Source organism: Peromyscus maniculatus, chromosome 1 (assembly GCF_049852395.1).
Source record: "Peromyscus maniculatus bairdii isolate BWxNUB_F1_BW_parent chromosome 1, HU_Pman_BW_mat_3.1, whole genome shotgun sequence".
Classification (NCBI taxonomy): Eukaryota; Metazoa; Chordata; class Mammalia; order Rodentia; family Cricetidae; genus Peromyscus; species Peromyscus maniculatus.
The window spans coordinates 14049358-14064377 of NC_134852.1; the positions used below are offsets into that span (position 1 = coordinate 14049358).

General features: G+C 46.7%; 1 protein-coding gene across 1 annotated transcript in view; it reads left to right on the forward strand.

Moving 5' to 3' along the window:
* The window catches only part of Nlrp4 (NLR family pyrin domain containing 4), a 32292-nt gene extending 22967 nt beyond the window's left edge, over window positions 1-9325 (forward strand). The window contains exons 9-11 of the mRNA XM_015987091.3: window positions 2366-2536; window positions 3930-4100; window positions 8590-9325. Coding sequence (XP_015842577.1) covers window positions 2366-2536; window positions 3930-4100; window positions 8590-8683 — 436 coding nt within the window. The 3' untranslated portion in view covers window positions 8684-9325. The remainder of the gene's footprint in view (window positions 1-2365; window positions 2537-3929; window positions 4101-8589) is intronic.
* Window positions 9326-15020: the final 5695 nt, after the last annotated feature.

Sequence of the window (15020 nt, forward strand, 5' to 3'; positions counted from 1 at the left end):
CGCATCTACCTGTCAGACCCCAGTATTCCAGAGGGACCGCAACCTCCCCAAACAGTGCTCCCATGTGGGGCAAGGGTTGAAACATAGGATCCTGCAGGGAGACATTTCAAACCAGAAGAAAGAGTAAGACGTAGAAGAGGGGCCCAGGCGGTGTGTGGCCGGGCGGTGGTGGCGCACACTTTTTTTTTTTAAGATTTATTTATTATGTATACAGCATATATGACTGCAGGCCAGAAGAGGGCACCAGATCTCATTACAGATGGTTGTGAGCCACCATGTGGTTGCTGGGAATTGAACTCAGAACCTCTGGAAGAGCAGTCAGTGCTCTTAACCGCTGAGTCATCTCTCCACACCTTTAATCCCAGCACTCGAGAGGCAGAGCCAGGCGGATCTCTGAGTTTGAGACCAGCCTGGTCTACAGAGCAAGATCCAGGACAGGCACCAAAACTACACAAAGAAACCCTGTCTTAAAAAAAAAATACGTGTGTGGATTAGTTAATGTGCATGAAAATTCTACTTAGAGGAAAATTAACAGTGGGAAGAGAAATGACAAGACTCTTAATTACAGATTATAAAATTGGGAGGCGTCTGCGTAATTTAGTGTGGTTGTTGTTTTGCCCATGCTGAGTAGATTAGTATTTCACAATCAAATGACTTTCTGTGAGAAATCCAGATGTCTGGGACTTGGGAGGACAATTTTAGGCCATCTGTTGTGAAACCTCAGAGTCACAACATTTTTATCCTCCCTAGAAGGGATTAAGGAACAGAATGAAAACACAGTGTGTTTTTTTTTTTCCCCTCTAATAATGGCTTTGGCTATTTTTAGAAACTAAAAACCACTGAAAATGTCAGAAATAATATATTTTAAAAACATTAAAAGTATCTTACGATTTTCCCAGCATTATAAAGTAGGAAGAAAAAGTATTTTAAAAAGTATAAACTACTTGAGGTCTCTGAAAATAGTGAACGTGTAACTAAAAGTTGGTGGGGAGAGGGAAAAATCGGTTTTCTCCAGTGGCATGATATGGAATGTCAGGTGGCTGGCTCACAACCACTGACTACAGCTGTAACCCCAGCACTTGGGAGATGGTCTTAGCAGACTCGCTGGGAATGAAGGCCAACCTGCGCCAGAATGAGACCCTACCCCCCCCCAATAAAAAGCAGATAAATAAAAAAGGGTAAGTAAAAAGCATATGGTACTTTCAAAAAGCCAAAAATACAAAACCTTAAGAATAGGAGGTAGAAAGCGTCACTTGAGATACTTTCACAGATTAGTTGTACGCGGAGCTGGGGAGATGGCTCAGCACTTCAGAACGCTTGCTTCTCTTGAAGGGAATCTGAGTTTGGTTCCCACCACCTAAGTCAGTGGTTCACAACCATCTGTAACTCCAGCTCCGGGAGATCTGAATGTCTCCTCGGGCCGCCGAGGGCACCTCCTGACATGTGGCAGGCACACACACAAGCAGTGTTAGATTCACACAGGTATTTGGTAAACCAGAAATGGGCTCCTAGTCCACTGGTGCTCATAAAAAGCAGGTGGTTAAGTCCCAGGTTTCAAACAGCTAACTCATGAGAGAACAAGGGAATCTATGGCTATTATGTAGAACTGAATAGTATTGTAAAATAAATTTTAAAAAAAAAAAAGCAGGTGGATGTATGATAGTTCAGGAAAAGAGCAGACTTCAACAAGTGTTCCCAGTCATCTACCCTTCCGTGTGGGTGGTGGAGGCTGTAACACCACACTGTCTTTCGTCCCTTGGTGCGAAGTGTAGAAACTGTGAAAGTGGCAGAGTAGCCCCTCCCAATCCTGCCTTAGCCATGGTTCGGGTCACCCATAGTCAGTGTCCCCACTCCATTTTCATATGGGTCACCCCTAGTCCACCGTTGCTCAAAAGTATTATTTAATAGGATATTGTTCCAACATTTAAAAATACCTACTTACCTCATATTGTGTGCGTGTGTGCTTCTGAGTGTATGTGCATGCACCGCGTGCCTGCAGGTACCCGAGGAGGCTGGAAGAGAGAATCAGATCCCCTGGAACTGGAGTTGAAGGTGGCTGTGAGCTGCCTGACATGGGTTCTGGCAACCAAACGTGGGTCCTCTGCAAGAGCAGTGTGCTCTCAGCCTCTGACCCATCTCCCCGTCCCGTTTTAACTTGGTTACACTGTACTGTGTTGGACCTGCTGCACCATCCTGAACATCTCGGTGTGCCTGGTTTACCTCATTGTCTTCTGTGGACCACTGGGAAGATGACATCATCTGCAAGGCTCGGTCCTGTCCGCAGTCTCCGGCATCACTGAGTCTCGTGGAACGCTTCCCCTTTGGGCCAGGGGGTAACCACTGTGTTGTGACCTTTCCCTTGCAGTTTGAGGTGTTGTCTCATCACCTCTAGCGGCTGCCAGCACCTGGCTGAAGTCCTCAGCAGCAACCAGAACCTGAGATGTCTGCAGCTTGCCCACAACAAGATTGAAGACACTGGGGTGAAGATTCTGTGCGATGCTATCAAACAGCCCAACTGTCGCTTAGAGAATCTCGGGTGGGTCACCGAGGTCATGGCTGTGTCCCTGAGGGTGACAAAGGTGGGAGATTAATGTGCAGAAAGAGATACCAGAACTCCACAGGGAGTTACACTTAGCAGTTAGCACTGGTTGTGTTAATAAGCCACTCCGAAACCACAAGACCGGAAGTGGTGGGCCTGTAATGCTGGCTCATTGCTAGTCAAGCCAGGTATGATTTATCTCCACTGGGCATACCTGTAAAACTTGATCATCCACGGGGGCTGTGATACGGGGCAACCTCACTGTTGGGAATAGAGGCAGGAGAGGTGAATGGTGCGTGCATGGATGCATAGATGGATAGATAGATGCAGGGATACACGGATAGATGCCAAGATGGGTGGATGAATGAATGCTGTAGATGGGTGGATGATGGAGGGTTGCATGCATGGGATGTATGGTTATTACATGGATGCATGCATATTTGGTTGGAGGAGTGTATAGATTTTTGAATGAATGTATAGATATGGATGGGTGGGTGGATGGGTGGGTGGGTGGTGGATGAATGTATGATTAATGGTTGCAGGCATAGATGTATAGTATTCATGAGTTGAGGCATGTATAGGATAGATAGCTATTACATGGAAGGGTGCATATATGTATGATAGATGTGTACATAGATGGGTGGATGGATGCATGGATGGATGTCCACTGGAGATGACAGGTGTGACTAGCCCACATCTCATTGACTTATTTGTCTGGACTAACTGATGTGGCGACTGCTTTGGCTGCCCTGACAAACATAGATTGGATGGCTCTTATGGCAGAGATTTATTGATAGATTTATTGATAGAGGCTAGAAGTGAGATCATGCTGTTCTGTCAGCAGGGTTCCTTTAGAGGGCTAAGACGGGGAGTACCTCCCAGGCTCTTCTCATCGGCCTGAAAGTGGCTGTCTTCACAGTTATACAAGATTAGATCTCACCTTGTTGTCTTCATTATAACTCAGTTTCCTCTGTAGGGACCCTGTCTCACAATCCAGTCCCATGAGGCACTGGGGATTAGAACCTTGACGTACAGATGTTGAGGGGACATAGTTTAGTTTATAGCAAAATGAATCTTCAGGGGTTCAGATCAAAAGGAATCAAGATGCCTGAGGTGTGGACTCAGAGCCAGGTATTACCTAGTGCCAGGTACAGTTTCACCCCAGGTTCCAGGGCTAGGACAGCAGACTATTAGTGGAACGGGCTAGTTCGTTTCACCACAGGCACGGGTACAGAGAATGGGCAGCTGTGGTCACGTCTGCCAGGGAAGGGGATGTGATGTCATGAACACTGGACTTTTAGAGACTGTCCTTAGAGGCTGCAGTGTGAGTGTAGGCTAAATGGCCAAGTCGCCGCTCACCCATTAACGTGGAACTGTTCTTTTGTTGCAGGTTGGAAGCCTGTAAGCTAACCAGTGCCTGTTGTGAAGACCTCGCTTCTACTTTTACCCAGAATAAGGCCCTGTGGGGGGTCAACCTGCTGCAGAATGCCTTGGACCGCAGCGGCTTGGCTCTGCTGTGTGAGGCTCTGAAAGACCACAACTGTACCCTGCACGTGCTCGGGTGAGCGGCCTCTCTCCTCCCCGCTGGGAAGAGCCCTCAGGCCTACGGAGGGATTAACCGAGAGCTGAGATGTGCAGCTAATGACATAACATAATAACTGAAGATGGAAATCAGGGCTGGGGAGATGGCTCCGTCCATAGAGTGCTTGCCACACGGGCGTGAGGACCAGAGTTTGGTCCCCCAAAAACTATGTGAAAAAAACACCATGGGTTTTGTGCTTGTAATCACAGTACTGGAAAGGTAGAAACAGGAAGGAGGGTCCTTCATGCTCAGTGGCCAGCCAGTCTACTGGAGGGGTAGAAACAGGAAGGAGGGTCCTTCATGCTCAGTGGCCAGCCAGCCAGTCTGCTGGAGAGGTAGAAACAGGAAGGAGGGTCCTTCATGCTCAGTGGCCAGCCAGTCTAGTTAAATTGGTGAGTTCCAGGCCAAACGAGAGACCCCATCTCAAAAATCAAGAGTGATACCTGAGGTTGACCTCTTCCTCTGCATGCTCATACACACATACACCCAAAAGTGTAAATAATTCAATCATAAGATGGCTGGTGACACCAATAATCATGCCACTACTGTAGCAGTGGGCATATCTCTGTTATGACACCCACCCTCACTGCGGGACTATGGGCAGTTAATTGGTATTTGGGGAGGGGACGCTGTAAAATGCTTTAAAAATTTGAATTAAAAGTAAATTCAAGTAATGTTCTCTCACTTGGGGCTGTTGTTGCAAGAGTATTAGATTGCATAAAGCCCTTTCTCACCCTGTCCTGGTGAGTGCCCAAGAACTGGGGACATTTGGAACTATCATTACTATTACTATAAGTACATAAATATACTTGTAAATATAACTTACGTTTATGCAGACAGTCCTGACCTTCTACAATATGAAGGCATGCCCTCACAGCCATTCATTTTTTTCTTCCAACACAGTAGTCAATAATTGCATGAGATACTCAACATTTTAATATAAGATGGGCTTTGTGATAAGGGATTTGATTTTTTGCCCACCTAGAGACTAATGGGGGTGCTCTGAGAACATTTAAGACAGGCTAAGTGAGCTAGGTTGGTCCACTTATAGATAAAGCTTTATATTTTGCATTTGTCATATGACTATATGGCATATAAACAAATATATATCAAATAAGTATATTCAGACTACTTTATATCAGCATAAGATATTCATTAACATGGTATGTATTATATATTATCTTTATAATTCTCAGCATTTATCTTTGTGATTCATCCCCTCTCCCCTCCCCACCATGGTCTTCAAACCTATCTAGGTTAGAGTAACTCTTGGAAAGTGTATAGGTGAGTCCAGGCTACATGCATGGGAGGATTGTGTGCAGGAGAGGGTAGAGACCAGAGGATACCCTCTGATGCCATCCACCATCAGATGCCATCCAGCTCAGTTATTTTTTGTGATGGGATCTCTCACTGGAACCTGCGGCTGATCAGTTCTGTTAGAATCTGCCAGTCTCTGCCTCCTTGGTTCTTGGACCACAGGCATGGGCCACTGTCCCAAGCTTTTTATGTGGGTGTTGGGGATCAACCTCGCGTCCTCAGGCATGTGTGGCAGACACTCTTCTGGGAGAGCTATCTCCCCAGGCCCCAAGATAGGGCTCATTTTAGGTACTTTGTTAGGCCACTCTTTTCTAGAAAAATCAAAACCTTCTGAGGTGTCCAACCTGACATTTCCACATGGCCACACATATACAGTTCACACTCAAAGCCTGTACAATTGGTGTGCAAAAAAACAAACCAAACCTTACCGTTTTGTGTAAATTTATAATTTTGTGCTAGACCTTTTCATAGCTGCCCCCGGCTGCATGTGGCCCATGGGCTGCAGGTGGAATATGCCTGCCAGATGTTGGGTTAAAATGTTTATAACTCAGCTGGGCAGTGGCACATGCCTTTAATCCCTGCACTCGGGAGGCAGAGACAGGCGGGTCTCTGAGTTTGAGGCTAGCCTTGTCTACAGAGTGAGTTCCAGGACAGCCAGGACTACACAGAGAAACCCTGTCTCAAAAAAAAAAAATGTTTATACTTCAGCTGTCTCTCCCATGAAGATACAGGCTCACTTCCTGAAGATTTGCTCTTGCAAATCCCCCTCCACTCCCTGGAAATGTTGTGTGCCTACAAGATTTCTTTATTTGGTTTTGGCTAGAGGTTGAGAAGGGTACCAAGCTGGAGTGGGTGCCTAATGAGGTAGAAAGAGGTGAGTTGTCTGTCATTTTCTGAGCCATCCAGCCCTGCGCTGGATTCCAGCGCCACCATGTTTATGCTGTACCCCGTTGCAGGCTTTGATCTGCAAAGTAGGAGTCGTTATTTGACATGAGAAGTTCAAAACTAGACAGATGTCAGATAAGGTGGTAAATATTACAGAACCAGGCAAGGTTCTGCTGCTCTTGTTGTTGTTGTTGTTGTTTCTTGCCCTCCTGCAGCACCATGGAAAGTCTCAGAGAGACTTGTGCTGCAGTGAATCTATGCCCTAGGAACATGGGTCCTTCCTACAAAGGACCTACTTGAAACATAAAAATATACATGTGATGATGCTTTGAACGAAAATGTCTGCCGTAGGCTCAGATGTGCGAATACGTGGTCCCCAGTTGAGAGTGCTCTTTGGGTAGGTGTAGGAGGTGTGGCCTTGCTTGAGGAAGTATGTCACTGGGCCGAGCTCTGAGCTGGCAAAGCTTCCTACCATCCCTAGTGTGCTTTCTCTGCTTCGTGCCCGTGGCTCGAGGGCAGCGTCAGCCGGCTGCGCCTGCTGCCCCCCTCCCTGCCACAGTGGTGATGGACTCTTATCCCTCTGGAACTGTAAGCCCAAACTGACCCTCCCCGCTGTAAGTCTTGCCTTGGTCATGGCGTTTTATTACAATAATAGAAAAGTAATTAATACAGAACTGAAACGGAGGCTGGAACCAGGGTGTGTGTGTGTGTGTGTGTGTGTGTGTGTGTGTGTGTGTGTGTGTGACTGTGATTGTATGTGTGTGGATACACATGCATGAGAAAGTTAGCCAGAGGGCTAAGACCAGACACTCGATAGATCTTGGAAAGCATTGTTTGGGGCTTGAAGGAAAAAACAAAACTCTCAAGCCCTTTTTCCATGTCTCCTATCCAAAACCCTAAGGCTCACATGAGATCATTGCTTCCTACACCACCCACTGTTGTGGGTGTTAACATCAAATTGTAATAGACTACAGTTGGGTTGCAGAATTCAGACCGCAGGAGTGGCCAAAGTAATAGATGTGAAGGGAAGTTCAGCCAGGTAACGTGCATGCAGCAGAAGTGTGAGGACCCGGGTTTGGATCTTGCGGTGATATATTGTGTGCCCTAATAAACTGCATGAGGATCAGAGGACAGAGCCATCTATTAAACATGGAGGTCAGGCAGTGGTGGCCCGCACCCTTAATGCCAGCACTTGAGATCTCATGCCTTTGCTTAGGAAGCACACACGCCTTTAATCCCAGGAAGTGATATGGCAGGGCAGAGAAAGGTATATAAGGCGTGAGAAGACAGGAGCTCGCTCTCTTCAGGCTGAGGATTTCATAGAGGTGAGAACTAGTGGCTGGCTGTTCTGCTTCTCTGATCTTTCAGCTTTCACCCTGATATCTGGCTCTGGATTTTTTATTAAAAGACCATCTAAGATTCTAGCAATTAACTTTTTAGTTGATTGTGGTCTCATGTGTCTGTAACCATAGTGCTAAGAACAAGGATGGGGGGGGGGGCTTTCTAAAGTTTGCTGCCAGCCAGTTCATGAATGGCAAATTCAGTGAGAGACCCCGTCTCAAAAAGATACAGTGGGAAATAACTGAGGACCCCTGACATTGACCTCTGGCAGGCATGCACGCGCGCACCCAAATACCGACAAGTCAATTAAAATTTTTTTCCTTTGTGTTTTTTATTTTTATGTGTATGGATGTTTTGCCTGAATGTATATCTGTGTGCCACATGCATGCAGTAGCCTTGGAGCCTGGAAAATGGTGTCAGATCCCCTGGAAATGGAGTTACAGATGGTTGTGAGCTGCCATGCTGGGAACTGAACCCAGGTCCTCTGCAAGAGCAGCCAGTGCTCTTGACCCCTGAGCCACCTCTCCAGTCCCCAAATCAGCTTTTAGTGGAAGAATCAGGACAGCGTGGATATGTCTCCCCACTTGGAGGCAACGTCGGGGTCTCCCGAACTTGACCTTGGCAAACAAAACTTATGGAGGGAAAAGGAAGCGTGATGGAGCTGGAGAAATAGCTTTTCAGTTCAGAGCTTTTGCTGCTCTTACAGAGAGGTCTCACCTTCAGTCCCCATCACCCACCATGGCAACTCACAGCTGCTGTAACCCTTGTTCCGGAGGATCCAGTGACCTCTCCTGACCTCTGCAGGTACCTGCACACACGTGGTGCGCATAAACTCATACAGGGACACACACATACACATAAATAAGAAAGCTTATAAAGCTGAAGAGTGAATTAATTCGGGCTTTCTGTTTGTATGTCTTTCTAGGCTGCGAATCACTGACTATGATAAGGAAACCCAGGAGTTTCTGATTGCCGAGGAGGAGAAAAATCCCTACTTGACCATCCTAAGCAGTATATAAGCTGGAGCAGAAAACAAGAATGGACGTTCCAGTGCAAGAAATAGGAGTGTAGTCTGACCCCAACAACCTCCAAGAGTGGGGTCCTTCTTTTGGCCCACTTGTATACAAAAATGAACAGATCACTAACATTCCAATGAGATAGGATTTCTTTGCCTCCCCCGCCCTCCCCCCCAATCCAGACGTTTCGTAAGATAAATGTGGCTTTTTGTTTGCGGGACAATCAAAGACCTACATGCTAAAAATTACTACCGTATAATGACATTTTCCCCACATTGATAACGTTAAGCACCCCATATAAAGTGTTTTACCTTTAAATGCTTTGGCAGTCTCTTAAAATATGATTCGCACGTTGGTGGATTACTAGAGCCGTGATGGTTATATAGGCAATAATGGTACCCCAGAGGGTTGTTGGAGGAATTTTAATTGGCTGTGCATTAGAAACCTTGAGCAGAGGGCCTAGACCAGGCACTGTACTCAGATCATGGAAACTGTTGTTTTGTGTTTTATATTACATTAAGTAATAATGTAGGCATTTTGTACATCTACTGACTTCTAGTCTCAAATGTTAATACATACTTAGTGTTTTTTTTTACTTTTATACAAATATTTGTGTGTGTTGCAATAAAAAAAAATTTACAAAAACAGGCTGAGAGCTGAATTTAATCTACATATTCTAGTTTCCTAATGTGCATGTTTTCTTAGTTGTGTATGCTTTTGTGTATGTGTGGGTTGTGTATACACGAGTGTGGGTTCCTGCAAAGGCCACAAGAAGGCATCAGATCCCTTGGAACTGGAGTTACAGACAGTTATGAGCTGTTCAGCATGAGTGCTAGGAACTGAACTTATGTCCTCTATAAGAGCAATGTCTTAGTTAGGGTTTCTGTTGCTGTGAAGAGACACCATGACCACGGCAACTCTTATAAAGAAAATATTTGAGGTGGTTGGCTCGCAGTTCAGAGGTTCAGTCCATTATCAGGGTGGGACATGGTGGCATGCAGGCAGACATGGTGCTAGAGAGGAAGCTAAGAGTTCCACATCTTGTACAGGCAACAGGAAGTGGTCTGTCTCACTGGACATGGCTTGAGCATAGATGAGACCTCAAAGCCCGCCTCCACAGTGACACTTCTCCAACAAGGCCACACTCGAGCAGTGCCACTGCCCTTGGGAGCCATTATCCTTCAAACCACCACGAGCAGTAGTGAGCTCAGCTGCTGAGCCATCTCTGACCTCTCGTCTGTCTTAGATGATTGTCGTGCTGTGAGCGCCCGAGAAAGGCTGGTCTGAATGGATCTGTTAGTCCTACTCGGAATCCAATTAGGACTTTTTCCTCTTCTCTTTCTGGATGAAGACATTTAAAAGGCACATTTGTAGAGTTGTATCAATTCTTTGAGGATCTCATACGCTGTGTTTTGATGCTTTTCACCCTCCCTCCTCTGACTCTTCCTAGATCCATCCCTCTTCTCTTTCCTCCCGACTTTGTGCCATCTCCCAGCTCTCCCGTCAGTGTTACCCAAGCGTTCCTGGATATTCTTGGGTTCACTGGAGCATGGCCAGGGGCTGCACTCTTAAAGAACACGGACCCTTCCAGCAGCCAAGAGTTAGAGCAACTCCCCTCGGGGTGGAGCTCCATGCCCAACTCCAAATCTACTGCGTGCTAGCATGTGGTCTGATTTGAGCTTACATGGGTCTTTTGCATGTGAAAAGCACATTTTTCTAGAAATCACTCATCCATCCAGCTAACACTACAAATAAAGGCAAATGCCTTTTTAAATCACACCTTATCTTATTCCCATCTCCCTAAATAACCCTGTCATAAGGCAAGTGGATGATCTTACAGCATCATCCATATATACTTAACCAAGTCTTGCAATGACTTAAAATATTGAGGGGTTTTTATTTTCCACTATGTAGAAGATTCCACATCTTCAAGTTGCCAATATTGTTAGACTGGCCCTGTAGCTACTTGCCTGTGCTTATCAGCACAGATTGAGTGAAAAAAAAAAAACATGTTGAAATGTGTATATACATGTGTGCATATAGCTACACCTGTTTATAGCTATATGCTATAAAGTAAATATGAAGTATATATACACGCATAATGCCATTTTAGTGATGTTTTAAAATGTTTGTGTGGGGTTGGTGAGATGACTTACTGGGTAAGTATTCTTGCCACCAGGATGGATAACCTCAGGTCTATCCCACAAACTGTCAGGATGGACAGAAAAAACTGACTCCCAAAAGTTGTCCTCTGGCCACACACAGACACCCAAAATAAACGTACAAAAACTATGTTTGTGTGACCAAGTGTGGTATCACACATCCGTGATCCCAGTACTCTGGAGGTAGAGGCACACCGCTCAGGAGTTCAAGGTTATCCTTGACTGCATAAGAAATTTAAGGCTAGCCTGGGCTACGTGAGACCCTGACTCAAGCAAAATACCTACTGAGGGAGCGAGTCGATTTTAAAGGTGTGGCCACTGGTGAGGCTACCACACTCCAGTGGAAGGGCAAACATCAAGACGATGTGGGCAGAACAAATTGTACTTCAAGCTATTCAAAAAAAAAAAAAAGACATCAAGTTTAGTGGCAAAGTGAGGGACACTATTCCTAGAGAGACATGAACAAGTTCTGTTCACCCCAGATAGGGAACCAACGATAGAACCATGTCTGTGCCCCTCGAGTCCAACATTGGTGACCCAGTGAGTTTTACTGCGGTTACCTACCAGGAGCAGAGATGACTCAAAGTCTGCAGCTTCACTGAAGCCCACCCCACCCCCCCAGCACGGTGACTGCTCACAAAAGCTGAGACCCCGGAGCACACTGCACAGCCTGCAGGCAGCTCAGCAGGTTGGAGAGTGTCCCTTCCGGGCGGCCAGATGGTCGTCATTTCTTCTAGGCAGTCCTTCTGGTCTGTACTTAAAACTGCTAGTGTGACCTCTGAAGCTTCTGGGGGGCAGGGCTGGTGTGATCTCTGAAGCCGCAGGAGGGGCGGGGCTGATGTGACCTCTGAAGCCTCTGGGGGGCGGGGCTGGTGTGATCTCTGAAGCTTCTGGGGGTGGGGCTGGTGTGACCTCTGAAGCTTCTGGGGGTGGGGCTGGTGTGACCTCTGAAGCCGCAGGAGGGGCAGGGCTGGTGTGACCTCTGAAGCTTCTGGGGGTGGGGCTGGTGTGACCTCTGAAGCTTCTGGGGGTGGGGCTGGTGTGACCTCTGAAGCTTCTGGGGGGGCGGAGCTGGTGTGACCTCTGAAGCTTCTGGGGGTGGGGTTGGTGTGACCTCTGAAGCTTCTGGGGGTGGGGTTGGTGTGACCTCTGAAGCTTCTGGGGGTGGGGCTGGTGTGACCTCTGAAGCTTCTGGGGGGCGGGGCTGGTGTGACCTCTGAAGCCTCTGGGGGGGCGGGGCTGGTGTGACCTCTGAAGCTTGGGGGGCCCACAGTCTTTACTGTTTACTCTTTGCTGGGGAGGGGCCTCATGAATCTGGTCAGTTTCAGGGACTTTTGAAGCCAGTTTGAGTTACCCACCCTAACATCTCTTTCAATTTGGGGGTGGGAGAATCTGAAAACTACATGATTTATAAAATATTTCCTCTTTGACCCTTAATGTCAATCACCTTGTGAACTTCCTGGGAGGGGAGGCACGTTTCTCCAAATGACTACCACGTTTATCTACACCCACCCAACTGATCCTTATATTTAAACAGTATATCAGAAAAGGTTAGGAAAAAAAAAAAAAAAACAAGAGTATTACAAAGTGCAATCTATTTGCATATAATTATGTTTTGTGTCCTATTTATTTGGAGGGGGCGCTGCGTGCCTCCGTGTTCGTGTGGTGGGACATCAAAGGACAGCAGCCTGGAGTCGGTGTTCTCGTTCAGGGATCGAACTCAGGTCATCAGGTTTGGTAGCAAGTGCCCTCACCCACGGATCCATCTCGCCAGCCCTGGGAACTGTGAGGCCCTCCTTCCACTCAATACAGCTATACTTTGTGTAAAGGCAGAGGACAAATGAGCAAGGAAGAACACCTTGAGAATAGCGCGAGATGGCTGCAAGGATAAGTAGTGCATCTGGGGTAGATGAAGTTCTCCAAGGAGCTCCCCTGCGTAGGTGGTTGGGGAGAAGTCCTGCCTCACATTGGACGCACCTGTAAGAGCAAGCCTTGAAGACAGTTAACTTGGCGGGGGCGGGTTTGGGGGGGTGTGATATGCTAAGTGCTCACCAATCGGTGCTACGTGGAAGAGGATGTGGAGCCTGCCCCAGCCAATGGGAAGGGAGGATGCCATCGGCTTGGACACCCAGAGCCTATAAGGGGTTGGGGAGAAGCCAAGAAAGGTTTGTTCTATCTGCTTTGGGGAAGATGTGTTTTGCTAGAAGGAGCCTAGAAGTCTGATCCGTTTCAGGGGTGAGTGTTCAAATCTTTCTCATTGTCTCAACTTTTTTGTTCGAATGACAGGGAGTTTACCCACCCCAGCTGGCCCCTATTGAAAATATAAAACATAGGCCTAAGAGCTAGCTCAGAACTGGAGAGTTCTCACCAATGACCTCCCCATATATCCCAGTTTCTGGCATCATGTCCTAAATCCCAGTTCTGAGAGCCTGGGCACCAACAGACTGGCCAGAGCTGGCAAACCCCTAAAGAACCAGAAGAGGCCGTCTTCTCTCATGCTCAGAGGTTAACCACTGGCACATGTGTTAAGAAAAATCAAATCGGCCGGGTGGTGGGGGCACACGCCCTTAATCCTAGCACTCGGGAGGCAGAGCCAGGCGGATCTCTGTGAGTTGGAGGCCAGCCTGGTCTACAGAGAGAGTTCCAGGAAAGGCGCAGAGCTACACAGAGAAACCCTGTCAGAGAGAGAGAGAGAGAGAGAGAGAGAGAGAGAGAGAGGGAGGGAGGGAGGGAGGGAGGGAGGGAGGGAGGGAGGGAGGGAGGGAGGGAGGGAGGGAGGGAGGGAGGGAGGGAGGGAGGGAGGGAGGGAGGGAGGGAGGGAAGGAGGGAAGGAAGGAAGGAAGGAAGGAAGGAAGGAAGGAAGGAAGGAAGGAAGGAAGGAAGGAAGGAAGGAAGGAAGGAAGAAAGATCAGGCCGGGAGTGAGGCAAAGAGCAGGAAGCAGAGGCTTGAGAAAGGCTAGCTTTCACACCACCTCCCTACACCTATTCCTCCTTAGTTAAGGAAAGCATTAGTTCCCCTCTGAGGCTCAGCCTTTAGGCATTAGCCAGGCTTCAGCTGCTGCTTCTAACCACTCAGCTGAAAGTCAGAAACGTTCTAAATGCTATGTGAAAGAAATCTGACTCAGGAACACAAATAACCACATTTTCTATCATATACAGAATCTAGACAGATAGATTATATGTGATAGGCCGTTCATATAATGGATAGAAAGACAGCTAGATATGGATGATATACATAGATAATAAAAAAGGTAGTAGTTGATAAATAGCTCTAGATAGATGGTAGATAAATAATAAATGATAGAAATAGAGATGACAGATATACAGGATTAGTAAATAGAGAAGTAGGTAGGTAGATATATAGCTAATGGGTAGGTAATAAGTAGATAAATAAATGATAGATTGATGGTAAATAAATAAGTGACGGGTAAGTAGGCACTATGTAGATAAATATGATTGATTGATGGAAGGTAGGTAATAGACGATATATATATACTCAATAGATAGTTGATAGATGAATACTAGATAAAGATGTCAGACAAGAGATTATAGAAAATTGGTAGATAAATAACAGTTGGGTTGATAGAGGTGACAGATAGATGATAGGTGCACAGATGATAGATCATGGGTGGTAGGTGATGGATGTAGAGATGCCGATGGACAAACAGGTGGGGAGATAGACAGATGACAGAGGTACACATAGCTGCAGACGCCATGACAGGAGAAGGAAGGGGACTGTTGCAGAGGAGGATGTAACCGGAGAAGGTAATGGAAACATAAACACTCCACAGAGAGCACACATTTCCTCTCCCGTGTGGACTAAAGACATATATGAAACCAGACAATGGTGGTACGTGCCGATAATCGCAGCACTGTGGAGACTGGAACAGGAGGATTGCTGTGAATTCAAGGCCATCCAGAGCTTCATGGGAAAAACAAATACATATATGGTGTTAAAGTAGAAAGATTCTTGGAGGGGAGAAAATTGAGCAGTTGGAAAACCGATGGAGGACATGTTATACGCTATTTTGTTTGTGTTCTGACAAACAAAGCTTGCCTGGAGCTCAGAGGGCGGAGCTAGCCACTAGTTAACCATAGAGGCCAGGCAGTGGTGGCACATACCTTTAATCCTAGCACTTGGGAGGAGAAAGCAGGAAGATCGGGAGTTCAAGGCTCAC